We start from the raw sequence: 27,789 nt of genomic DNA on the forward strand, positions 1-27,789 counted from the left end.
TTGGTTTGGTTTACTCCATGGAAAATGTATCATTTGTAGTTATTGTGAATGGTTTTTATTTTATTTTTTTCATATCCTTACTGACCAAAGCTAGATATTTTGTTTGTTCTGTTATAGCCTTTAAGAGTTAGTGACTTGTCAGTACACTGAAGACTGCATTCAAAAAGTTAATTCACAGTATGGACACTTATGCACTACGATGTTGAGTCAGAAGAGGGCAGTATGGCTAGGAATAGAAAAACTAGAGTATGATACAGGCGCAGCTATGCCATACAAGCTAGTGAATAACTGGGCCATAACATCCTTCATAGGTGGCATCAAGTTATAGGATTAAGTCATATGAGTTAACACAGGTTCTTATAAGGCCGATGAGATAAATGTGATATAGTCTATAAGTATCTGCTCACTTGCCTGCTGCAAGCCCGCAGAAATTAGTATCAGTAGTACTTCTGGTTTAGTGTTGTAGTCTACAAAATAAAAGCATGGAAACTGAAATTTAGAATTAAAAAGCTAAGTAAGCATCTGGGTACAGCAAAAAACATTATGAAAAATACTCATGGGAACTTCTAGATTGATATTGGAGTATATCAAAAAAGATTGTATGCTATTTCAAGAGATAGCATTTCTTTTGTTAAAATAGGGCCTTGTTATAGACTACAGTAAATTTCAGGGTAAACAGAGAATAGATATTTAGGTCTAACTAAACGTAAAAGACAAGTATAAAAAAAAGTATAAAAGTGTCATAGCATGTGTCCTGCACTACTTTCAGAAACGTCCTCCATTTATGGTTCAACTCTTTCAGTTAAACCCATCATGCATTCTGCAGTAAAAATCTAAATCTCAAGAGCATAAAACACATTCAGAGCAGCAGCGACTCCTTTCAAGGTCTTTCTCACAGCTCATTTCAATGACTTCCTTTCCATGAGCCCGTGTTGACCCAGTTGCAATGGCTACTGCTTCATTCCTCCGGGTCAAAGGCACCGGGCTCCTGACCCTCCGGGGGCCTCCGCTGGTTGTTGCGAGGCTGGGCCAGAGGAAAACCCCGGAGCTTCTCTTGCAGACTGCCCACAGCCAGCCTCATCTGGTCTTCTGCCCCCTGCAGAGACTTCACCTCCATGGTATAGAAGATGTACAGCAGAGTGGTGGTCAGCAGGATGGCGAAGCACAGCGCCCCCAGCAGGTAGAAGGAGGCACGGGGGAAAGGTTGCTCTGCTCCCAGGGCCAACCAGGGCACAGCTGCGATGGCCAGCTCCAGAAACAGCAGAGCCAACCCCATCACTCCAGTACGGGTTGCAGTGTAGCGCATCCTCTCAGCACAGTGCAGACCAACTTTGACTTCTGTTCGGGCCTCTGTCAAAATGTCTACCAACTCAGCCACCTTGCCTGAAGACATGAGGGGGAGGAGGGAGAAATGGCAAGTCAAAAACCTTGGAAGAGCTGAGGAGCAGCATCTAAATTCTTTTGATACAAAACTATGCTTGTGAATTTTCGTGGAAAATTACCTGCAGCACAGTCCTGTTCCTTTGTTTGCTTGTCACTTCCGGTCTCAGTCTGGGTGAGTGGGTCCAGCCTTAGCTCAGTAGTCAGCGCCTCGTGGTCAGAGTATGGGAAAGGATGGTCAGGGACTGAGCCTTTGGTAGTGGACATGGATTCACACCGAATGTCCACTTTGGAGGAACCCTGGGGAAAAAAGGAAAATACTATTTAGGAGGTACAAACCGAAGGACAATCCAGGCACTCCAAATATATAATCACGAGGAAGAAAAAATTCTTAAAAAGCCTTTATTGTAGTGGCTAAATCATTAAAAAAGCCAACATGTTTCAACCACTGTAGGTCTTCTTCAGGGCTTTAAACATAGACAACGCGGGTGTGGCCTCACCTATATAATAGCAACAGCCAATGGGAGGCAGGCACATGACCCGGATAATCACATAACAGGTGAAACAAATTGAAAATAATGAAAAAAAAAATATATATATATATAATTAAACCAAATAACATGAGAATAGATTACACAGAAATATAACATGTACATCATACATAGGGCATAGATACCCATATATACATTTTCCATAGGCTGTGAGAGAAAAGGAGAGCCTACACAGAGAAAAATTACAGAAAACATGTGAATTCTATATCCTCATTGAGACCAGGATACTGTAACGCATCCAGTCGATGGATCCAAAAAGCTTCCCTTTGGTTAAGTTTCCATATTCTGTCACCACCCCTGACCAACGGTTTAATGTGCTCAATGCCCTCTATGCGCAATAACGAATCATTAGCATTGTGGCATTCACTAAAGTGTCTAGCCATGGGGTAATCGCGATTCCTAATTCTAATGGCATATTTATGCTCGGCAAGGCGATCCCTCAGGTGTCTTTTTGTATGACCTATGTAGAAAAAACCTTCCACACATGGACAAGACAGACGGTATATGACAAAAGTAGTGTTACAGTTAATGAACTCACTAAGTTTATAGGTTCTGTTTGTGCTAGCATCAACAAAACATTTAGTTTGCACAACATTATCACAGTGAGGGCAATGCATACATTTGAAAGTGCCAACCGGTTTGGTCAACCAAGTACCCTTTTTATCTGCTGGAAGATATGAATGCATGAGTCTGTCCCTAAGGGTGGGGGCGCGTCTAAAAGAAATTATAGGGGGTTCAGGGAAAACTTTACTCAAAAGAGTGTCACTCTCAATGATGGCCCAGTTTCTTTTAACGATCTAACGACTATTTAGGAGTATTACCTGTTTAGGAGGTATTACCTGTTACAACATCTACACTATTTACAATATTGTCTCATAACTGTAGCAAAGGAGCAATTCATGCAATGATAGAAAACGATTTATCCAACATGGTGCTACAATGACTATGAATGGATAAAAACATAGTGTGTAAGAATAGACAAATCTTTCCTCCCACCTTGAACAGGATGTAGTCTATTCGGATTCCCTTCTCAAAGGGAACAATCTCTTTCTTGCTAATGAAAGGGTTGTCTGCTATTAGAGTCATACCATCCTCACATCCCTGCAACAGAAAAGTAAAAAAACAAAAAAAAGTTTTAGATGGAACCGACAAGTTAAACATTTTCAGAACACATACTACTCATAAAATTGTGTTGCATTCTTGTCACTACCTACATCAAACTTAGCGGTCTCTGAATAAGAGTCTCGGAGGCTTGTGTAAGACCTTAGTAGTCTGTTGCCAAGGTCCTGAGGGTGCATGTTGAGATCGCCACCAAGAATCACCATGTCTGCTCCGCCAGAGGTATGACTAATGGGCAGGGAAACACGCATTATTTAGAAATGACTTAACGTCATGAAAATGTACTATTTAAAAAGTGTTCCGTTAAATGTGAGCACCATCTGACTCTGTAGCATTTGCTTTAAACATTCCAATAGCTTAAAATGGCTTCAAATAGAAACAGGTGAGATTTAACTGTGTACAATATGCAAAGAATGCACCGGGGAAAACAAATGTAGTGGCTTGTACTGTATGTGTAGACTCTGCAAGCCAAAGAGCCACTACCGAATGAACTGCTGCAGCTCCCAGGCCTGAACCACTCTATGAGGTAGATAGGAGTCCTTCTCTCTGCAGTACTCTGCATGCAGCTAAAAACAGTACATGGGGACAGCAGCACATTGATCAACAACCATACATAAGATACAGGCATGGATGAGAATTGTTTGTTAGGAAAGCTTACATGAGTCACATAGACGTGCGCCTTCATTGTGCCGATGTTTAAGATGGCCATTCCAACAGCTTTACCTCCAAACCAGTCTCCATGGTGGGCCTGCATAGTGGGGAAAGTATAGAAACTTAGAATAATTGAGAAAAAAAGAGCCAAATCAGCTGAAAGGAGATATGCTATGCTACAAAGAAAAGTTGTTATTAAGGTATTACGGGAAACAAAAAAAGAAAATAACAGCAGCACATTGCATATTAGCTATGAGATCAGGCTATTCAGAGGTTGATAACATTTGCATGTTAATCTATCTTTTGCGTGGTTAACTTAAACTGTGAATCTGATACACTGTGATCCGTTCTAGATTTGAGCAAAGGATAAGGAATACATGCATACAGAATGAAGTAAGTTTAATGTCAGGTTACACAACTTCTAGTTGGAAGAGTCAAAAGTAACGACTGCAGTTTCTGAATCTCGCTGCACTTTCTATCCTAGATGGTGTCAGATTTGACGACTAGGCATCACAGGGGATGACAAGCTAGACGATTCCCTCACAGCATTTTCCCACGATTCCAAATCTGGTATTGCGCTGCAAGAGTACCTCGACCTTGTGGTACTCTCGCAGCCAATCACGGTGAGGCACACCGTAATTAGAGGAGCATCGCACGAAAGTACATAAAGTAAAATGGAGAACAAGAAACTTGTCGCCACCGCTGCAGTGTGCGCACTAATTTGCAGAGACAAAAGAAAGAAATTAGACAAAAAACGTGGAGCAGAAAACATTTGCTTGGTTGCGGAAATTATGGGCTGACTACTCTTCGGCGGGAATTAGAGGTGAGAGAGAAATATCTGCTTTGTGTATTGTACTTCCACTTGAGATCTCATTGGCTGTTGGCTGTTGACTGTTGTGGTCATGAGAGCCCGCCCCTATGACTGGCAACCGTTTTGTCGTTCGAGTCTCAGGAGCTGTTAAGAGCAATAAAACTGAGTCGCTGGGGGTGTCACACTAGTCGACTGCCTGTCATGGGCGCGTGCTATGATTTTCCTAAAACTCTTAAGGTTATGCAAATGAAAGCTATGACTGAAGATCCTAGGCAAAGTCGCCTAGTGTGTCCTTAGCTTAACTCGTTTAATGTTTCAAACCGCTATGGGTCCTTCTCAGTTTTCATATCTGTCCTCATATGGCCTGACAAAGACCTACAGTGGGTTGAAATGTTGCACAAGTGAAGCTTACAGGAGCATGTTTCACTGTACGAGTATTGTTTTTCTTTAGGTCAATAGTGACACTAGTTTTAACCTGCATCAAGTCCTATTTGGAATGTGCATACACCATTTTCTGTGTCTCTCCAAACTTACCATGTACGGATAACCATTCAGTGAGTAACGATAAAGAAATGCATCATGGATTCTATGTTGGGAGAAAATGGCCAGTCCACTGCCAATGACTCCACTGAAGGGCAAGAGGAAAAGCAACACATGGGCATCAGTTGTAAGTTACACACAAAACCTTTACTTAAGCAGTGTGCATAAATTGCTTAATGACTGCAGGGGGGAAATAAATCACATGCCTGGTTTACATGTAGGTCTGCATTGTGCCATTACTGCTATTACTGTGTGACCTCTAGAAGTTGTGAGAACTTGGCATTATCTACTGGAGTTAACACATTTTTGTGAACTGCTGAGGGGATTAGAAAGTAGGGCCTTTGATTAATCTCAGTCTTGTGGCTTGGTATGGAGGTCAAGGAAGAATTAGGCTGCAAAACTGCGAGAAAATCCTTTGTGTAGTACCTAACTCTGCTTTTCTAAAGCTAGACTTCAAACACAAAATTTGCAGTCATATGTTTTTCCACGGAATGTTCACTACAGTGTAACTAATAGCTTTCGTCACAGGGATACCTCAGTAGCCTTTAGAAAGTATATGACAGTTTCTTTATGCATTTTCAACATATAGATTGAATGAATGATTCAGAAGTAACAGTTTGAAAAACAGCCCTCATGCAAATGTTAGGATAAGAATAAGAACATTACCTTTTGAAGTAGTGAGAGTGGGGATGGCTACAGGCAAGTTTCTTTTTCAAGGAGAGATAGTCTTTCTCGCTCCATACCTGAAGGAAAAAAAAGATAAAACTATGTGTCACTTGAAAGAAAAACACCAGACATCTTTGCATAATTAATATTGTTCCTGAGGGTCTGTGACTGGATTTATGGCATATGTTTGATCTTCATTGCACCAAAATTAAATTAGTGTATGCTTAACCGACTACCCACATGTCTCCTCACTATGTGTGAGTCAGTCAATGAGGGGGTGAACTGACTGCGGTGTATAAGAGGAGTGATTGATTGACTTGGTAAACACATTCCTGTGTCTGTGTGTGTATGTGTGTGTGTGTGTGTGTGTTTCCACCAACCTCCTGCAGTAAGACAATATCATGCTGCTCCTTGCACAACAGATCCCCAATCATGGCATAGCGCTGAGGACAGTGTTTGCTAAGGTAACGGATCCCCCTAAAAAAAAGCGAGAAAAGGTAGATGTTTCATCACTGCAATGTATCAGGGAACAAAACAAGACACTAAGAACCACTACAAAGCACAGCCACTGACCAGCAGTTGAGAGAGAAGACCCGGAGACTGACAATGTCTCTATTAGCCATGCTGGCGGAGCAGTGGATCAGCAGTTGTGACGACGGCCACAGCAGCAGCACAGGCTGGGCTGGTGCCTGTTTGGGGACTGAAGGATCGGGGCAACAGACTTGAACTGTTGAGGTGACCGGGGCGACTCTAAAAAGGGACAAAGAAGAGCTACAGTTAAAGTTGTCATTTGAGCACGATTTTTGCCATCTGATCACACCAATCACACATTAAGTAACATGTCTGCATGCACAAAAACTTCAAAACCAGATTGTGATCTTCCAAAAAAGATTGTCAGGTTTGCATTAGACAATCACTCCACAATATGCACATAAGCAATGTAAAGAGATGGGAGAGGAAGAGCAAGGGGAAGTAATGCAGACACAGATTTCAATAAATGCAGCAATGGGAGATGGAGACCTGGCACGTCTAGGCCAAGAGTGGATGCACAAAAATATAAACTCATAAAATGTTATCTTTATAGAAAGATTTAGCTATACAAAAATATTTAGGCCTACTGTATACAGTATATCACATAACTAATAATATATCACACATAACATGTCAGCCAAAGAGATGTTTTGGAAAGATAAGGGGGACAAACAGACAGACAAATAGACATCCATATGAAAACTGCCCACTAAGCACCTAAGAGTGCAAACCCAGCACACTATAGCCTGATCATGGGTTAAGATCTTAGCCTTAAATAGTTTTAGGCAACCAGAATCAGCAAAACTTGTCATGTCATATGTCACATGTCATATTTGAAGGCCAGATTGTATTGCTGAAAAGTCACGTGTCACATTGTGGTCTAGGTCATGGGTGACCTAGAGTCTAGACAGCAACTTTCTGAGGGCATGACAAATTTCCATATGTTCCATATAGCTAGGCCTGGGTACACAATCTGCATTCTCTCTTGTAATCTAGCTATAGTTACCTGTCATACAAACAAAGGGGTCATTACAATTTTGCCAAGGTGCAGAAATTAGGCTATATATTTAGAAAATGTGTTTTTCTGTGTAGCATTTTCCTGGAAAGCAGTTGTAAACAATGTTATAGCTGTAAACAATGCAGTAGCAAAATAAATGTAAAAACCTTGAGTTGTTCCTCAGGAAAAGTCTATTAGATGCTAATAACCTGTGCAAAGTTTTTTCATGATTCTATATTCTATTTTGAAAGTGTGCACAAGTTTTGTTCCTCCACTTTGAATTATTTTGGCATCTAGCACCTTAGCAAACTTATGATTCTAAACTATATTAAAAATAGCATGGCCAAATTTGTCAATGCCAATAAAAGTAGTGCTCACAGTGGCATTCTGCATTGGCAAATCATGAACAGGTACCTGCAGGGCAATAGCCTACTTTAAAAATAAGCAACTGGGGTTTTTTGATGAGGTGTTATAATCACTCTGAGCTGGCCTGGGCAAGTCCCAAAAGGCCCTGCTGTGGGCAAGTGCATATTGATTTGCAATAAAAGGAGACAAAGCAGGAGGCCATTGCATTCACTCCATTCTCCTGGGAGTGCCACAGCACTGAGCTAACAGAGTGCTGACATAGCTTACCCTGGAGAGAAAAGGAATAGTGAATGAAGGGTTGGTGTTAGAGGAAACAGTTCTTTTGAATCAGGTTAAACAGGGTTTTCTCTGTGTGTAAATACTGTGACAGCAGCAGCAATTCAAAGACATTCTCTTGCAACTCCAACCCTTGATTTATACAGTATTGACAAGTCTAACAAAATGGATACAAATATGTGTGTGTGTGTGTGTGTGTGTGTGTGTGTGTGTGTGTGTCCAGAATATGATACCCTGGGTCCCATGTACAAATTACTATGACTACTTAAACACGTTGGTGTATGTAAGTGTAGTAGTGTATACAATAATACATGCAATACATGATTTGAAAAGGGATGCTGCACATAACACAAGGGAGTAAACATCAATATGACTTGCCTGACCAATAAACTTTAACCCCCAGACGAGATGAACTCATTGACGTTTGGCAGTGAAATTTATGTGAGTCTAAACAGGTGTGTGAGATTTTGTCACTTCTCAAATGCGCTATTGCATGTGACCCAAAAAGCAGAGTCTGGTGGCGTTTTGGCAATAAATGCAGTAATATTGGACGAGGTGGGCAGAGTCAGATACACTACTTCGTTGTTCCCTCGCTAACTTCTGATTTCTATTTGATTGGTGATTCAATCATTATCTCCATTCGATGACATTTTTGGAACGCAGTTCTATTTTAGAATCTGTGTCGTTGCTATGGCAGGTAATAGTTATACGTGCCCGTTAGCTAAACTACCGTTAGTTGGCTGGACTCCATAACAGTTAAGTTGGCTAGGTCTGCTGTTAGCTTGCTGCCCGAGTGAAATTCATTTAACTTAACGTTACCTTTCAGAACTGCAGTGTTGACGTTAGCTGACGTTAACTTGTTTGCTTGCTGTGCAGTTGCAGTCAGGACGTCAGCAAGCGGTTTAATTCAAGAGTACCCGTAGTTCAGGCTATGAATCCAAAATACTTGCTGTTAGCGTACTGACAACGAAATGCATAACGTTAGTAGGTTGGTCCAAAGCATCAAACCGAGGAGGTTCTAGTGTTTAGTTCCAGCGCTGCGTGTTTCTTTCACTAGTGTGATGTCATTCAGAAAAAAAAAAAAAAAAAATTAACATCCGGTTATAACCTTCACAATAAAACCCTTATTAACGAACATGAGTAGCAACATTTTGCTCTAAGTTCATATAAACAATATATAATCAGTAGTAAGTTACAATATATTTAAAGGTTGTTTTTCTATACTCATCAACATTTTTCATTCTTTGGTAAGTCTTTTCTGGCTTTATTCCTCCTCGCAGGGGACCACGTGAAACCCCAGCCGCACTGAATTCTGGGAAGTGAAGTTCTTTTAGCGAGGCAAACCCTTACAGCAGTGGAATCCAGATATGGATGCAGAGCTGCAACAGTAAAACTGCTAAGAAAATCATAAGCATGTAGCTTTTTGGGCCGTAGATCATGTGTGGAAAGACACAACACGGGCAATATATAGCAGTCTAACATTTCCATGTAATCTGCAATTTCTATATGAAAAGAAACAACATGGACAAAACAAATTTACAAACACGTTTAATATGTTTTCTGGGGAAAATGGCCCCAAAGGCACCATGCGTCTTTTATTGTTAGATACATTTGTTTGATTACATAGTACAACCTCTACTTTGAAGATAACAGAAAGTATAAAATTGCAATGCACAATGGTAACCAAGACAATAGTAAACCACCTTTTAACCAAAAAAAAAAAAAAAACCTGCCCACACCATTCTGAATATGATACATTAGATATCTCATTATTCATTATCAATATCAACACAATCACACGTTATTTTCAGTGAAGCATATGGCATACACTGAAAGTCAAAAAAAGAACAGAATCAAAACAAAACATTAATCTTGATAATGGTAAAAAAAAAATGTCTGTATAAAAGATAAATTGAGAAACCTGCTAGAGGAGTGTTATTGTATCTAGCTTCTGAAATATGACATTCAAAGCCAGGTGCAATTAATCCACCGTACAATATCTGATGTATGAACTTTTATGACAAAACTGTCCAGTGAACCACACAGAGCAGACACCATCGCTTGTCTAGCGAGAGCCATGGGGTGACAGTTATCCTGTCTTTAGTATAAAGTCCTGCAATACTTTTAATGTCTCCATTACAATGGCAAATGATCAATAAATCACTAGTAACCCGCCCTGCCCTCCCACCATTTGTTTTCCAACCCTATAAATAACAATCAATGGTCACACTCCACAGCACAGAGACGATAGCTCTCATTCAAGACATTAATTTGTTTAAAATTTGCATATGTTCAAAATTATTTAATGAATAATGTTAGTAAAATGTTTTGTCTTAAATATCGATGTAGAAAATTGAACCGATTCAACTAATGTGGCTTCTCCATGCATTATATGGAGAAGGGTGAAGCAAATGAATCAACTTCACAGCATACGACCTCTTTTTTAAACAAAAGAAACAGTGATATAACTTCTCTCCATTTTAATCAAGCAGATATGGTCTCTGTGCTGAGTTAAAGTTAATCACAAATATGAACATAAGTCCCCAAAATACTCCTATGTAACACATATTCCTTTAGCATCCGCTGACTCACAGTACAGAAACAATTCATTTCAATTAGGCTACATAACTCAAGGCAGAAAATAAGCACTGCTGTTGCTTCACCCCTTCTTGATCTTTTAAGTGCAACAAAGCACATTTCTTCAGAGAGAAATAACAGGGGATCTTGTAAGGATGGTAAAGCCCTGGCTATATGTTAGGCTAGTAATGGTACAAGGCATCCCAAGTGTCGTAAATCAGTGATAGATATAGACTCTTGTAAGACCTGATTTTCTATTGTGTAACAAAACATGATGAAGCAGAAACTACATAACAGGGTAACACAATCGACCTTCTTTCTGTACATCTGGACTGTCAAACTTGGGACGATTCTTTTTAAACAATATAGGCTACATGAAAAAAACAGTTATCCCATCCCATCCCTCTGTGTGCCCAGATAACAAGTATGCCTCAAAGATCTAGATCTGAGAGATCTGGTTCCAATTTACTGACAAAATGTACCTGTCCGGCTACTTTCTGTTCATTTAAAAACAAGAGGTAGTAAAAAGGCAATCCAAAGTGGCAGGCAATGATATAATCTTTGGAGAAAAGGCACTTGCTTTCCTAACTTTCCTACTGTAACAACACCAGTTGGCTCTGGTTTCCCCCCTCCATGGTCCTGTCCTCTCTGTACTTTTCCAATCTTATATACACTTCTCTTATTGCTTAGAGTGTGTTCCCTTGGATACTGAAATAGTCTTTACAACCCTAGACACATTCTCATTCCCTCAATAAAAACATTTCAAGATCCATCAACTGTCTTGGCAAAAGTGACCCACTTCATCTAAAGCATGTATAAACACATGGAAAGTAGTTGGCTGCTTGAAAAATCCTGAATTCTTCCAATTTCTTTGCTTGTCAGCTGAGAATTCATTCTTTTTCCTAATGTACACGGCTTTTTTTGAAGTATAAAATGCGTCCATGTTAGTTAGGTGTGACATTGTTTGAATGTTTTTTTTTTTGTTTTTTTTTTCCTGGATAGTTGAGCAGGTTGAAGAGAGATTGTGTCACGCTTTGTCAGGCTTTTCCAAAACTTCCCTGAAGGGCTGTTAGTCTTTAACGAGTCTGTAGACGTGATACTGAGCTCCATGTTCACTTGTGGAAACCTCAAAAACAAATGCTATACAAAGCAAGGTCTCCTGCGTGTCACGGTTTGTCACCACCTGAGGGAAAATGAAAACATAAAGCAAATGACTGAGAAAAATGACATTGTATAACATTGTATTGTTATGATACTGAATTCAGATAAGCTGGCATCTTGTAACAATCCAGAATAATCAACTGTACTGTTACCTGTAGGATAGTGAAGTTTTCAAGAACACTGTTCATCATGTATTTTTCAGGCAAGTGTTTGAGTTTGTGGATGAAGTTGATCATGTACTCGCACATAGGAGAGCGGTGGATCCTGTAAACACATTTTCCTCCCTCCAGGCGGGCGTACTCTGTCTGAAATACGTACAGGAGAGTCAAAAACAGCTGGCAGTGAGCTGGTGATTCATTTGGGTGAGTATTGTCTTTGCCTAGCATATGATTCTGACAGGATATCAGTTCAGTTTGAGAATAGAAAACTAAGGAATGACCTTACCTCTACTTTCTCCACCACCTGCTTGCCGAATGAGCAGACTTTGGTTGAAACAGTGATCGTCATGTTCTCAACACTGCTGTACTGGCTGCTGACACCGTAGAAAGAACCAGGGCCATCCTGCATTCCACTGCTGTTCAGGTCCGCCTGCAGAGGACATACACTTAATCAGATTAGTGATGATCATAACATGCAGTATGTGTACACTTGTAACCAAAGCACTTCATAGCAGCATGAGGAATTTTAAAGTCACAAGGAAACAGTATTTTGATGGTGTCTTGCTTCCATAATTTGACATATTTGTGGTTGAAACAGGATGTTGGGGCTGGACATGAAGCGGGGCGAGTCTGTGTTCAAAAGGGGGCAGGTTGGACCATAGCAAACACGGAAAGAGAAACTGCATATTCAGCATAGTTGGTAAAGCAAAAACAGTGGATTGCGTAATTTGTGGATTTGAGCGCACAAATTACAGATTCTTCAAAATGAATAAATTCCAGCCACCGGGACACGACCATGGTGTCATAGGAGAAGGACACAGGGTTTACGAGGGGGAACACCTAAAAGTGCACTATGTTGCTGCTCAGGTCACTTTGAAAGTTGTGAAGTTGCAGGTTTTGTATGATGTGAGGGGCGGAGGGGGAATTGTTAAAAAAAACAAAAAAAATCTGCGGTGGTGTTATTATTTGGAATTTTTACATACACCTATTGGTATGCCATGTAGTGTCCACTAAAAAAAGTAGAAGTAATGGGATTTTCATATAAAAATACAAGAAAGTAAGCATTATGGTCTTCTGGATGATATGGACAATTAGCTAACACAGTGAAAAAGTCATTTTTCATTTCATTGTGACTTTAAACATGGGTTGCCCCAGACTTGAATTGATCAAACCTGGCAACCTGCCAATGTTAGTGCCTGTCACTGAGCTAAATAGTTGTTCAAAAGATGTGTGACAGTTTTCCGAAGTAGGATAAGGTTAAGCGTAAACCACACCAATTTCTGTGTAATTCAAATGCACAATAACAAGGTATTATTGGAAGATGATAGTGAAAACCCACCCAGAATTTTACTAGGAAGAATGCGTTCTGTGGGCCTTTCTCATAAAGCTCTTTGAGCCCGCCCTTCTTTTCAGGGAACTTGTCATAGATCTGCCGAATGTCCACAGCCTCTAGGAGCGGGTCGCTGTAGGAGGGGTTGGTCTGCCCGATGTGGACAAACAGGTGTTTGCTGTACTGCAGTGGGGAGAGACAGAGAAGAGACAAGGGAGAACATGGTTAGCTTCGAGAAGAACCTCAGCTGCAAAACTGTACTGAAGTGGGCAAAGAGGGAGGAAGAGAGGATTAGGTTAGCTTCCACTAACTGCCAAGCAACACAGCTCTCTCACTTCAGAGCTGAGCCAAACAGTTGCAGATACTGTAATTCTTCACATTTGTTTTAACCTGTTTGGAGTACCAGGAGAGTGTGAGGTCATGAGGACAATTCAGACAGGGTCAGGTAGGTTGTCAATTAAAGGGAAGTATACAAAATTGACTTTGAAATAATTTCCTGTGATTGATTAGCTTTCTGGCACTCATTGTGGCAAACCTCATCTATCTGAACAAAAACGGAAACATAAAAAAAGTATTTGCAAATAACATTTGGCCCATGTCTGTCATATATAAGTGGAAATCAGAGCAGATGCCTTTTCACCAGTTATCAATATTAGATAATGGAAGGCAAAGAGTCTCGCAGCCCTTTCTCCCTACCTGAACAATAATTACTCACTGACAAAAGTATTACTTTAAATTTATAATTTTTATTGAAATTACTTAAAGCTCTTCCATGTGCTATATTTCATGTTTTAACTCACGTTGTCCGGGTCCCTTTGGACCTCCATGAAGGCTGAGTACTCCAGCATCCGCAGCTTAGAGGAGGCAATGGTCCGGTCCTGCCACACTGGCACTGCTGTAGCAGCCGGCGGGGGAGGGGGCGCCAAGGGTTCATAATCTGGGCAACACACACACACACACACACACACAACAAAAACAGTCACAATGTCAGTCAGCTGCCACCACCAGCTGGTTTGGTTTCATTCATTAGTTTGGTTTCATTTTTGAAAAGTTTGAAAAGTTTTACTGAAATTCGTACTCACTTGATATGGGTGGGGGTACAGGACCCGGTAGGCCTGGGTATGGGGACTGTGCAAAAGGTTTGATACTGAAAGAGAATGAACGGGTCAGTGAGACAACGGCGCCCCATCATATTTACTATGCACAGAAAAAGTGACATTTCTAATTTGGTAGTCTAGGACCTGACTGATGTTGGCGGCATGTGGATTTTATTGCATTTGCATATCTGATAAATTTTCTCATCCTGAAAATGATATGTTAGATATGTTCAAAGTGTAAGCATGTGTTGCTGCACCAGCTAGGCGTAAGTCCACCTCTGCTTCATTACGTCTTAATGTATGATGCCAATATGATGCGAAATAGCATCAGTGAGTGCCAGGGTTATGCTTTCGCTGACAATACCAGAACCTGATGTAACTTTCTGCTTCCATAGTGTCCCATGCACTTGGATGTAATGTATCTATTGTTTTGGCACCTTTTAAATGTGTCAGTGACCCCAGGCCATTGTACAATATAATATACTGTATATTATCTATCCTATTCCAGTCTTTTTTATTTCACAGTCAAATTTGAAGCAGGTTTGTGGCCCGGTGGTGGTTTACATTAGTGCAGGAAACATACAGTACAGTGTTGAAGGAGAGTTAGTGCTGCTTTGTGCTCACAGCCGAACCTGGGCAAGGGGAACTTACGCATGGCTGGTGCGGCCAAGCCCAGGAGTCCTTCCCGGGTTGAGCTCTAGAACCAGCCTGATGTGCAAAAACGTGATCCGTTAAACATGCCAGCGGTATCCACCCCACATTTACCCCCTCACTCGCTCACTCACTCATTCACTCACATCAAGCATCAAGCTCACACAGATGCCTGATACTAAACACACCCTGAACGTCATCCCAGATCCCCCAGATAGCTTCAGTGGCATTAATGGATTGGTCTACTTACTCCTGAGAAGGTCCAGGCTGTCCTGGGATTGGGCCAGGCCAGAACTGGAGAGTAGAAAAAAAGTTAGTTGTTTGTAGTATAAATAATGTTAATAATGTCAATTGCTGGTAGTATAAATCAGTTATGCACAAGTAGTTCTTCAGATCAAATCCTACCCAAAATCCGCTGTCATTTTTCTGAAATAATGAGTGAAAAAAACTTATGTTATGCTAGTGTAATTGCAAAGATGAATAGTGTGTGAGTAGTATTGAAAGCAAGGGTGGGAGTAACTAATGACACTTACTCCAGTTACTGTAATTGAGAAGCTTTTTGGGTTGTGTACTTATAACTTATATTTAATTTTTTTTTTATCTCAGTAATTTTACTTTTACTTAATTACTACATTTCAAATCACATCCATTACAGAGTACAGATGTTGTAGTTTCCCCATAAGCAACAGAAACTGGACAATTGTAAATCGGTTCACAGTGAACGGCCAGTCAGCAAAGAAGAGAAGAGTAATCTGGCTTTACATTAAGTGTGCACTTTATTTTGTCATTTCTAAGAATCTAGTTTGAACTCTGTCCTCTTATCCTTTTAGAATTGCAGGGGAAAGATCACATCTAACAATGTTCTCTTTTCTATAAAGCTATAACTCAGTAATTTTTAGTCTGAATACATTTTAAACAAGCTACTTTTTACTTTTACTTAAGTTGATTTTTACACCGGTAATTTTACCTCTACTTAAGTGAAATTTCAGCAAGGTAACAGTACTTCTAATTGAGTAGGATGTTTTAGTACTCTTCCCACCCCTGTATTGAAGTGATAAAAGTCTCACCCTGGCTTGGGGGGGGTAGGGGGCCGGAGGCAGTGGTGGAAGCTGGCTCTTGATCAGACTCGGGGAGACGATCTGTGCAGATGATAGTGCTGCCATGTTCTGCAGGGCCTTGTCTTTAGACGCCTGATCCTGTAGATTGGGACAGAGAAATGAAGGGAATCCACCACAAGGTGGCACCATAATCTAATAATCCACTAATAAACCATAATCTAATCTAATAAACATCACAGTGCATGGTTCCCGTAGTCATTTCTAAAATGTATTAATTGTGCTTGGTATAAATTAGATCAGAACAACTTGTGTTCCAAAATTTCTGAATTACATTTCTTCACTTGTATCTTTTGTTCATGAATGATCAGAACATCTAAACTCTAAAATTAATCAAAATATTCCAGTAAATCACATATTTCTTACAATACAGAGTAGATGGATATCTTGTTTTCAGTAATAGCTAAGGGCGAAATATTTATGGTCAAGTTTGACATGAGTCTACCTGAACAGTCAATAGCATCTCTTGTTTCTCATCAAAACATTTATCATACATCATAATGCTGTTGTGCTGATTCTCTTCAAATTTCAAAGCAGATTTGGACAAAGCAAAGAATTTCTGAAAGAGCAGTTAAACAGAATGAAGCACAGAGAAGTACAGGGGAAAATAAGCAGCATTACCCCACCGCTATTTGTGTCTGCGTCATGAGACAAAGTAAAGGTCAGTGATATCAGCATCACCATAAGAAACGGAGTATGAAGGAGAAGGAATGCAGGAAAAGTTTTCTGTTATGCATTCACGTTGCATCTAACAGTGTACACCAACAAGACCCAAGGTTTACTGTGTGAGAGGTAAAGAAGCGAGCACAAAGAGACGTACAAAGCCAACTCCAAGTCACATAGGGACATACCAAAGGTTGACATGGTGCATCACACATACTTTAGCCTATATGATTTACAAACACATCAAAACTTTCATAGAAAAAGCCAAACTTTCATAAATATCCACTCTTGCTCTTTTTTTATGATCACAAAGGAATGCTCTTGAAAGGCAAACAGAAGATTAAAAAAGTCTCATTCTCATACCTTTATCTTGTCTTTGGCCACAAATACAGATCTTAGGGTAAACATTGCTATTAAGCTCGTTTAGCGATGCCTATGCAATTAAAGGAAAGATGCCTCAGAAGCGAGACCCCAAATCAAGAGAGCGACACCCTATGCAAAGCAAGCTACACCTCGGCGTTTGGCAGAGGCTGAGGGGATCACACTGTATCAGGTAGGATGCAGTAACGGGTTCAAAGCATGGTTGTTTCCTAAGCATTGCTTCATTATGGGATAGCAGTGGGGTGGGATGCCATGCCAGCAGAGGGCCATAGCAAGGGGACAACGCACTGGCACCGCCAAGCAAATGGGAGGGGGGGAAGCATATTGCACAATCAAATTCACTTACCAAATTCATTGCCTAAACCGGAGAAGAGAGAAACCATTAGTACTGTACACTCCTAAATAATGTGTTCAGATAAATGAAGAGTTTTGGATGACATCAAATTTGGTTGTTTTTTTTCATACATGTCAGGTGTGCAATAATTTTTATCACATTGCCACTGCATGAAAAATTCCCAATTCATATAAACACACCATAAACAGTTTGGCCCAGGTTTAGAGCCAAGAAAGCTCAATTATTAAATACTAGGGGTGGAAATTGCTCGAGAACTCCCAATACAATATTAGCACAATATTGATGCCACTATGCAATACTGCAATTTTTTTATGTTTTGCAGAACCTCAATTCATTGCAATTTGGTTCAGTTTTTTTTTATATTTGAGTGCTTTTTTCTTTCATTTGACTGCAGTAAAAAGTTGTAATAATATACAATAATATATCAATAATATTAACTAAAATGTCAACATCAATTACAGACATAGGGGACGTTCTCTTTTTCATTGAACATCCTAATCTGATCCTTCATAAAAGCTTTAAAACAAAAATAACAATACAGATACTTCATCATATTGGTACAGTATAATCCAGGAACATATCACATTATAATACCACACCGATCAACCCACTAGTATCCTAACAAACTTCGTCTGACCTGTACACATGCAGCCACTGTAGCAGTCCTACTTTTTACTGCACGCTTCCTCAACTAATGCTGCACTTTTACTTCATCCCCAAGAGGAATGATTTGCTCTTTTCAGCCATCCGAATTAAAAGAATGGTCTGGAAACTAGTTGGTTGAGAAATACTTTTGTTTTGTTTTACAATATACTTCTTTGGCTCCACTTTACATTGCTCAAGAATCGTCCACAGTATTAATGCAGGACAGATGCAGGATAAATGCTTGATTGAAGGGGGCGTCTACAATGGCTACAACTGCATGTACTAATATTTAAAAGTTAAAGGAACAACAAACTTAAAGTGTTACTAAATCCTTTGCAGTGCAACAAAGTGAGACCAAATGCCATTATCCAAAAATGAACTCATGTAGCATAACATAGCCACATGACTGACCCAAATTATATGTTCTGAAAGACACATATACAGTCAAATGCAGAATGTACAATATGTACAATGGGATTTTTGGTGAATGGGTTTACAAACTACAGATGGGAATAGAGTAAGTGCCATAATAACTATACAACAAAAATGTGTCATTTTGTGGAAAGGAAACAGAAATTGGGGGCGCTTGATGGTGCTCAAGGCATCCATAACATTTTCTTTGCAAAAAATCTGTTTGGTTAGCTCTCCAAAGTGATTACAGTAATACACATATATATATATATATATATATATATATATATACATATTTCTCTGTTACATCTTTCACATAGAAGGAAACACGAGTAATGTGATTTGAAGTCTGCACTACAGAATGCCACAATGTCTTCAGTGATAATTACAGCTGTCTGCATTATGTGTTTATGAATATGCAGATGATTAACTTGTTTTGTATGACTATGCAAAAATAATGAAAAGTATGAAGAGGCCAGGAGGGGGATTAGAAGGACTATAGGACAGGTCAAAAGCAAGTCAAATGGTAACAAGGATTAATCTTTTTCTTTTCATATTACAAATGACATTGCAAAAAAAAAGATACATTAGAGGAACTAAAGGCAACAAAGTAGAGAGAGGTTTGAGAAGAGAGGAAGTCTCAGAAAAGTATGTAGGCAGCAGCATGGCTGGCACAGAGGACAGATACAGAGCTGGAGCAAGGGCGACATGCGGCAAAAAGACCTTTCACCAGGCTGCTCATCACAGCTCGTCACATTCCACTACAGCAGAAGCTTCACAATCAGCCAATATACTTTCATTATTGAGTACTGAGATTAGTCCATAGTTAATGGAGCTAAGACCTAAGTAGAAAAAAATAAAATAAAATAAAACAAAAAAAACTCTTTATGTCTCTTTGTGCACTGCATGCATACAGAAGCAAGATTAAGGTTATGTTTTCCTGGGCATATCCGAGAACTAACTCCTTAAAAACATTTATATTAATGCAATTAAACATTTAAACAGAATGCATTAAACAATGCATCTTGCTTGCCAAGCTTGCGTCCTGCGTTACTGGCCACAATCAAATATGACACATGTAACCGACAACTTTTACGCTCCGACTGGAACTGTCCTCGCATCAAAACAAGGACTGATAATATGCACAAATGAAGTGGTTAGTGCAAAGCCAAGCCTTTACCAGCCCCGCCCAGCCCGCGGTGAAGCGCATACCTTTAGCTTTGACTGGATCTCGCGAGATTTTCTCCGGGCGAGAACCTGCAAATGGCTAGAAACCTGCAAAGAAGAATAGCCAAGAGGAGGGAAGAGAAAAGGAGACAGGGAGAGAAAAGACAAGGGAAGAGGGAGAAGCCGTAACCAAAGAGGAAAGAGACGCCCAGTCCGTGTTGCCAGGAGGCCAGTTGGCAGCACCTACCTTGATACCCGCCTGGTATTCTCGAACTTTCTTCCGCGCTAACACCTGTATGTGACTAGACACCTAAAGGGGTGTGAAACAGTTTTTGAGCATATAAACAACATGCACTCAGATGCACCCGCACACACATGCAGGCAAGCGCGCGCACACTCGCACACGCATTCCCACACCCACCCACGCACACACACTAACAGCAGTAGAAGCAGTGAAATCATTAGAATTGATGCAAACAATAAAAGGTGATTTAAATAGTTTGTGATTCACATGTCAGTTTGTTTTTTTCAAAAGGATAACATGAACTTCATAAAAAAAATGGCTGTTGCTCTGAAAAAATACTTTTCACGCCTCCGGTGATTTCATTGTTATTCCTTATACCTAATTAAAACTGAAAACATGCATTTTGTTGTCAGGAATTATTCTAATTATATGCGTCCGAGTCTAGCTGGTTTGTTATGCATGCATTTGTTTCTAAAAAAAAAAAAAAGAGCCATGCTATGTTTACCTGTTTTCTTGTGCGGGTTTTGCCTGTCCTCAGCTTGATGTACCTTGCTATCAATTCATTGCGACCTGTAACAAAACAGAAAAGAAAGTCAATAATGTTAAGAGACAAAAACAAGGTACACAAGAACACATTTGTCTTAGAAACAAATCTGTGTGGATAAGGAATAGTAAATGTAGCATTTGTATTGACAATACCATAAAACGGACAGAAGGTGGCACACTAGCTGTACCTCTCTGCAGGTCTCACACTAAAAGAACAGCAGTGTGACCTTTCTCAGAGGTTCTTAGGGCAAACATACTGATTGTCATGGGTCAAAGGCCACAATAACACCTCCGTTTCCTTCTGGAAAATTATATTTTGAATTTTTATTTCTCATGTAACACAAGCTGGCTATTGAGGGGGTGATATATTTTTCCCATAAGTTTCATTAGCTCGTTTGACACCTCTTTACTGTCTGCTCACATGGCCATGTAGCCTAATTACAGAGAGTGCTTAGAAAACAGGACCATGTTTTTCATGACATAACATCTACACTCGACATTCTGCACAAACAGGTTGTGCAGAGAATGGCCTTCTATTCTGGGCTTTCACGGTCCTCTTTACATCCAGTGAGAGACACGGATCTTTAGGAGCGCTGCCTTTTCAGTGGAGTGCAGCTTGGGAAGTGCTTGAGAAGTGCAAAAAGCATTATTATGTTGTCTCGAGGGAAAATCAGTCCGTCTTTTTCACCTCTTTTCATTGCCAAGTCATGCTTACTGGGTTTCTGTGGCTGAAAATCGGGCCGTAGGGGGAGACTGAACTGCTATATCATTATGAATAATGACCTGAACTTATAAACTTGCTGACAGAAATTTACACCAACCAAGCAGTCATGACACCCCATTTTAAACACACACACACACACACACACACACACACACACACACACACACACACAAAAGACAATAGGCTATGTGTCTAGGAACTCCATGGGTTAACAGCTTTCAGACCATCCAGACACATAATGACAGGAGAAACTCCCAAGTCCTGTTTTTTCACACACTCCTTAGCCCTTGGCCTCCTGAAGGCCCTGGTAAGTGCAATTACCATAAAAGTACTGCAGGCCATCTCCAGCAGGCTTGCAGCACCCACTGTACTCTCCAACCAGTCAGCCCGCCAGCCGGCCAGCAGAGCAGAGCGGAGCTGTCTGCCGATACTGAGATAGCCCCTCCCCTTCTCCCCCGGGCCAAGGATGGACACGCCCGCTCCAGCGCCTCCGCATTCCTAGCATTCCTCTCAGCCTGTCACATCTGTGCTAGCCAGTCTGATTGGCCTGGGCCTGCGAACACAGCCAGTGCCCGGGCGAACACACACATACACACATGCACTTCCAACTCTGGAAGAAGCAGGGGTTAGAGCCGGGGTGAGGGCTGTTGGGTTGGGGCAGGGGGCTACGGTTAGAGGGGCCAAAGGGGCAGCTGATGCTGTAACTCTTGGAGGAAACACAAAGCCTTAACTGTCTTTGCCAACAACTGCCACCTGGCAGCAGGGCAGCCCCTCTTCCCAAAACAACACCACTGTGTGACCCTGTACCCAACGGACAGCAACACCTGCTGCTGACCATCCCAGGCAGAGGATGGCAGACAGAGAACAATGCAGTCCCAACCCCGGCCCAACTGCCACTCTCAATCTCTTCCGCTGAGGGGGAGAGAGGGAAAAACATTACATTACATCTTCCCAGCTACAGAGTGCTGCTATGAATCTCACTGCTATCTCACTGCAGAGTTTTTAAGAGAAATGCCACAAGTTTGCCTGACTGAGAGAGAGAAGGAGAACTCCATTACTTCTCTGAGAGCGGTGAGGTGGCCTCAGCATTACACTATGGAGCTGGTAATGCTGTAAATTCAGTGCAGATTTTTGGGACTTCAACCTAAGCCGAAGCTCAGCAAAACCAAGCTAAATCTATTATTAACCCTTAAAGTGATTATGGAAATAATCAGCATGTTATGTAAACACACAGCACAGTACAGAGACATTTTTGTAAAAAACATTATAACCATGTTGAGCAGTAATCGCTGAAGACCTGGCACATTTCTTACTTAAAGCCCCACCACAGATGAATGTGTAACTGCAACAAAGTGGCAGCATGAAATCCTCCACACTGGGCTGATAGTTTGAATCCAGTGTGATGACGGCATTGAGAGGCGATTACGCAAACAACAGTACTATGCATAATAAAAAAAAAATGGAACAGTTGAAGACGGGAATTGGAATTGGAAATGGGATCATTTGCCCAATTCCCAAGCACTAATTAGAAGTGAAACGTCTTCAATTCTTCATTTTGAGTCCAGTGGATTTTGTTTCTATTTTTTTTTTTTTTACATCTTACTACCTGGATGACTGAAATGAATCTACACAGACAGTACTATGTATAGCGTGACCAACAGGTTTGATTTCATGGTGCAAAAAGAGGAGTTGTGCAGCCCAGCAGGCCTGCTCAGACTTGACACAGCGAGGGGTCAGCAAGACCAGTAGGCCCCAAGTCAGATGGTGAACAGGTTGGTACACACAGCAGAGGAGCATGACAGGTGCATACACACAGACACACACACATGCACGCGCGCGCACACACTCACACGCACGGCCTCTTTTGTTTTCTGCCTCTCAATTTCCCCACACTGACTATCTCTCCATCTCTCCCTCTACCCCCTTTCTGTGTTTCTCTCTCTCGTTCCCTCGCTGATTGCTCAACACCCACTCAGCGCAGTTCAGATCCCTGCAGGCTGACTTTGCCGCTCTTAACCTCTTCCCTGCCAGGACACGCCTATCTTTTTTTTTTTCTTTTACTACATGTCCGCTGGAATTTTCCACTTCCACGCTAAGATAGTGAGCGAAAAGGTAATCTCTCTTCCCCCTCCCTCCCTCTTTCTCCCGCTCTGTCTCTCTCCTTCTCCCTTTCTCCACCCATATTCTCTCCTTCTCTCCCCTCCTCCCTTCTCATAACATTGAGGTAATCCTAAATTGCTAACATACTGCTCAGCCATGACTGAAAACATTCCTTACATCTCAGTACGGGGGCTGACAGGGAAGCACCAGGCCTGCTCAGTCATCATCACAGGCTCTGCTGCCCCGTCTGTCAAAACCCTAAATCTCACCCGGCCCACGATACCTTTACTCCCCTGTCTTTCTCCTAACTCTGTGCATACAACGAACCCATTGCTCATTTCTAACGCAGCCTACAAAGGTCGAAACAGACATAAGCCTCCCTCCAGCGCCCAATTTCGCTCTTTTTTCCGTACCCAGAGTGCACTGCAGCGGTGACAGCTGCAGGGCTGAGGGAGAGGTGTGCTCGGGGTTTGACACGCAGGTGAACAACATGTCAGCGCGGCCCCAACGCAAAACAAGACAGGCAACATTTTTGGACACACACTCACATCTTCTGAGCATACTTTTCGTCAACGTATGATAGAGTGTACCGACAATTTGGGTTTTTAAAGCTGCAAGTATTTTTTCATGTTTTGCTTTTAGATTTTTCATCTTGGATAGACACCAAAAGGAATACTACTACTGAATTTTAACTGGGACAGTGCGGTCTCGCTGCTCTCTGAATTAATACAAATAAATGGAAAATTAATGAAAAAGATGGAAAAGGTGACTGTGTTGGTATCCAGGATGATTTTCTGGGAATCAGGGTAGATTTTACACTTTGGTTAAAAGTAGTTTGAAGTAGTTTTGTTAAAAGTTAGAAGTATTGGAATATAAAGCACATGTGATGTAAAAGTTTCGACAAAAAAAGACAACTGCTGTGTAAGTCCATAAAGTCAGTCTCCCATACAAAGACAATGGATTAGCTAGAGGTTTTACATTCAGACTACATTACAGAGTAGATTCTAGGTTCTTTGATTTCTAGATTTGAGTTGTTCATGTTCAGAAATAGTTATTGGACTGATTATTAACATGTGTGAATTGTTAAATTGAGTGGTATTCCCCTTTGAACTCTTTTTCACCCCCGAGCTCACTGACTGGCAATGCTACTGGGAAGTCTGGACACTTCTGTGGAGCAAAGTATACTCATGTATAGCAGTCATCCTGCTACGGCAATGGAAATTTGCACAGGTTTCCCATCGAAGGGAAAAAAAATCCTTGCGGAAAATCTTAAATTCCCAATGGGAGTGATGACTTGCCTGCTTTTTGAGGCCACTGGGAGTCTGAGACTGCAAGGTAGACAGTATTACACACAGTGCAATCGTTAAAATTCCCCTCACCTCACGTCAGGGCAGCTTTTAGATGTCTGAGGTCATCACCTTGTGAGAAGGCTTCTTCTGGGGCATGCCTTGGCTCTGCCAGGAGAGCCTCAGATGACTTAGTGTAAATGGAGAGGGTGTTTACTGTGCTAGAAAAAAACAGGCGTTCATCTTGACCTCTAACTGGGGTCCTGACAGTTTGTTGCTAAGGGGACAGATTGTGCATGACCTGCCTCTTTGTTGACGTTCTCATGACAAATGTATGGCGCTCGGGACTCAACACCGTCTTGCTAAACCGAACCGAGAGTTATTTAGGCCAATTAGAGATGCCTTCATTGGCCTGTTCTTAAGGTCAGTATACAAAAGTCAAATTAAAATTATGTTGTGAACTAATTGTGCCATTATGGAAAATTAAGGATTACGCTTACTAATATGTACTATTATGTTTAAGTGTATCCTTTTCAAGTCTGCCTAACATAAAAACAAGGTCTCAGTTTATTCCTTGATTACATTCATTAGTGTCCTACATCAGATTTACATAAAATGCTAACTGGAAACAGACTCAACATAGTTTTCATTAGTCCAACAGCCTGGTCCAAGTTTACATCTCTTTCTCTGTTCCCTCAGAAAGGATCAGCGTAACAACAGAAGCAGCAGCAGTGGCTGAGTCATCTCAGGTATGTGGTTGTCCATAAATATCCAAATCTGTCTGACAAATGAGAGAATGAGATTCCATCCTGGGTGAATCATGCCAGAAGAATCCCATCTGACATCAAGCGCAGAACAGCTACCCAAAAGCAGCATAAAAACAAACACTAATGTTCCTAAACTATACAGTCTGTCTGAGACTTTGATGGCAATGATTGATGGTTTTTATGGTTACAATGAAGCAGGAATCAATTTTAAGTTTATGAGACATGGACAGTAATTAAAGGGCAGGAAAATCTTACAAAGCATGGCTTGCGGGAGTTGCATTGCAATGGTGAAAATAACATGATTTCTCAAACCAAAAAGAGGTTTGTTGAGGACAATGCAAAGTAAAACAGTAAAGAAATGTATCAGTCGAGCTTAGCACAATTCCAATCAATCAATGTTTATTGCTGTTTAAAGCAAAATTTCCAACTTCAAATCCAAAATCTAATTCAAACCAGCTATTGAGCCAGCCTATGTTTTCTCACCAACTGGTATGGGAGAGTAGAGAATCAAAATAACAAAATACAAATGCATTCAATTTCCAACACCTGGATGCTTGTGATTCTAACAAAAAACTTGCCAACTTATCCATCTGGATGCAGAGAGTTTCAAGACATTAAGTGCTCCACACCTGCAATTTAACGAACACGCTGCAGGAAACAACATAACTACTACAACCCTATGGATGTTTAAAATCTTTGACAGAACAACATGCCAATGTGATGTTTTTTGTTCCCAAGTCTTGATTCATGCTGTGCTAATTAATGCTAATTTCACTGAGTCATCCGGCATCAAACACAACACTTCTCCAGGAACCAGCCTCAGTCACCTACAGGCAAAACTCTCTCTGAGCAATACAGGCATGGGGAGAACAGCACATGATGTTTTGCGATAAAAACAAAGAGCAGGTTTAGCGACTGACAGACTCGCAGGCGGTGCAGCGAGGAAGAGCAAAGGCCATAAAATGGCAGGCATAAAAACCAGGCTGTAAAGAAGTTACAGGAAAACCAGTTTGGAGAAAAGACAGGTGTAAATCAAGAGACGAGGAGCTGAGATGCTCTGAGAACAGCAATAACCAGCTCTGAGAGTGCTGGTGTGACTGGAAGAACCTGCACCCGGGTCAGAGCGCGACACGTACAGACTTGTTAAATGAAGTTCTGTGTGGAAAGAAAACATACGCCTCTGTGTCAAAGCTGTGACATGTGTGCAAGAGGAGGGAAAGTCTTTTTCTCATTTCTTTTTAGGGTACCATACTGAATGTTTGTCTTCCTTCAGCCACGAATGATCACAGAATGAAGAATTTTATCACTTTTGTGTATTCATTACGGAATATGCTATTACCATATTGTTGTTATGCTTTTGTTGCTCTCTAATGCATGTGGCTATTATCCCGTCTACTCACCATACATCTTTCCCTCGTCTGAGAGGATGATTTTCCTCCTGCCACAGGGAGGGTAGATGGCGAGGGCCTCTTGGAAGCTCTGCTCAATATCGGGGCTCCACACGCCCTCGGCGTCCCCATCCATGGCCTTGTCCAGCTCCTCGTTGTCCCCGTCCAGCCCATCTTCCGGGCTTCCGTTGGCACTCCACTCGTTGGACGCAATGGTGGCGGCTCCCCCTGGGCCCGACCCCGAGCCCCACTATCAAATGATCTGCGGGAGACAAGGGAAAAAAAGAGAGTTGCATTATTGTTTTTTATATAATATTTTTCATTTTAGCCTCACATCTGTGATCACAACTAAGTGTGAATCATCATAGTCATCATGACACAGAAACACATAATACACTACTCCAAAACAGTGTTCAGGACCTTGTTTAGCCCATACCACCAAGTAACAACTGTACTGTTATCAGCCCTAATTCAAGACTATTTCTTATAAGGACTATTCCACATTAAATCATTGCATACGCCACACATTGTGCGGGGCTGGTGTATGTTACAGGTGTTGTAATATAAGATAAGTCAATCAATACATGGGTATTTTCAGCAGGGGACAGAATTTGTTCCCATTGTTACTATAAATGGCTCTAAATATTAGCACAGATTGCCCATAGCCACAGCAAACTGTCAGTTTTCTTACATTGTTTCCTTGTTTTGTTAGATGGCAACACTCCTGACCCCGACTAGACACTTAACTAGATGCCTGCTGGATAAATAAAATACAGACAACTAGAAATGTATTAGAGCAGTGACTTGATTCAATACTTGCAGGCCTTTAGCCGAATGTTTGAAGCATCAACAACAGCATCCATACAGTCTGGAGAAGTTTTTCTACTGTTTTTGTTTAGAAATCTGTAAAATTTTAATTATTTGGGTTGTCACAAAAAAGGGCCCCAGAACTGCATGAGCTTCATGTGCTGCACACTAAACATCTCAGGAATATGGAATACCATTTATCTATAGGGTACTATTTTGGCTTTGTTGACATTTTCTTTATTGCAATCATAAAATTTGTATGAATAAACAATACTGACCGTAATTATTACTATAATTTCCTAGATTTTATTTCTCTGAAATGGCCAAA

At 41.0% G+C, this 27,789-nt stretch overlaps 2 protein-coding genes across 8 annotated transcripts in view; both read right to left on the minus strand.

Moving 5' to 3' along the window:
• Positions 1 to 572: 572 nt before the first annotated feature.
• Positions 573 to 8,832, minus strand: smpd2b (sphingomyelin phosphodiesterase 2b). The gene is made up of 11 exons (XM_071903931.2): positions 8,708 to 8,832; positions 6,292 to 6,468; positions 6,099 to 6,195; positions 5,719 to 5,795; positions 5,047 to 5,140; positions 3,709 to 3,798; positions 3,534 to 3,616; positions 3,146 to 3,278; positions 2,928 to 3,032; positions 1,503 to 1,680; positions 573 to 1,383 (listed from the first exon to the last, which is right to left on the minus strand). Exons 2-11 carry the CDS (start codon positions 6,339 to 6,341, stop codon positions 959 to 961), a joined length of 1,332 nt encoding a protein of 443 aa, XP_071760032.1. The 5' UTR covers positions 6,342 to 6,468; positions 8,708 to 8,832; the 3' UTR covers positions 573 to 958.
• Positions 8,833 to 9,419: 587 nt separating this feature from the next.
• The window catches only part of tead3b (TEA domain family member 3 b), a 29,455-nt gene continuing 11,085 nt past the window's right edge, over positions 9,420 to 27,789 (minus strand). The window contains exons 3-16 of one of the 7 annotated variants that reach the window (XM_071903822.2): positions 26,667 to 26,916; positions 20,349 to 20,413; positions 19,847 to 19,909; positions 17,368 to 17,379; positions 15,930 to 16,058; positions 15,268 to 15,288; positions 15,113 to 15,156; positions 14,863 to 14,919; positions 14,197 to 14,261; positions 13,915 to 14,051; positions 13,124 to 13,297; positions 12,071 to 12,214; positions 11,779 to 11,931; positions 9,420 to 11,648 (exon numbers count right to left, since the gene is read on the minus strand). In XM_071903822.2, the coding sequence (XP_071759923.1) occupies positions 11,535 to 11,648; positions 11,779 to 11,931; positions 12,071 to 12,214; positions 13,124 to 13,297; positions 13,915 to 14,051; positions 14,197 to 14,261; positions 14,863 to 14,919; positions 15,113 to 15,156; positions 15,268 to 15,288; positions 15,930 to 16,058; positions 17,368 to 17,379; positions 19,847 to 19,909; positions 20,349 to 20,413; positions 26,667 to 26,790 (1,302 nt within the window). In that variant the 5' untranslated portion in view covers positions 26,791 to 26,916 and the 3' untranslated portion in view covers positions 9,420 to 11,534. Of the gene's footprint in view, positions 11,649 to 11,778; positions 11,932 to 12,070; positions 12,215 to 13,123; positions 13,298 to 13,914; positions 14,052 to 14,196; positions 14,262 to 14,862; positions 14,920 to 15,112; positions 15,157 to 15,267; positions 15,289 to 15,929; positions 16,059 to 17,367; positions 17,380 to 19,578; positions 19,589 to 19,642; positions 19,781 to 19,835; positions 19,910 to 20,348; positions 20,414 to 26,666; positions 26,917 to 27,789 lie in introns of those variants that run through there. The other 6 variants (XM_071903823.2, XM_071903824.2, XM_078283535.1 and 3 more) reach the window with 6 other exon arrangements.

This window comes from Centroberyx gerrardi, chromosome 5 (assembly GCF_048128805.1).
Source record: "Centroberyx gerrardi isolate f3 chromosome 5, fCenGer3.hap1.cur.20231027, whole genome shotgun sequence".
Taxonomy (NCBI): Eukaryota; Metazoa; Chordata; class Actinopteri; order Beryciformes; family Berycidae; genus Centroberyx; species Centroberyx gerrardi.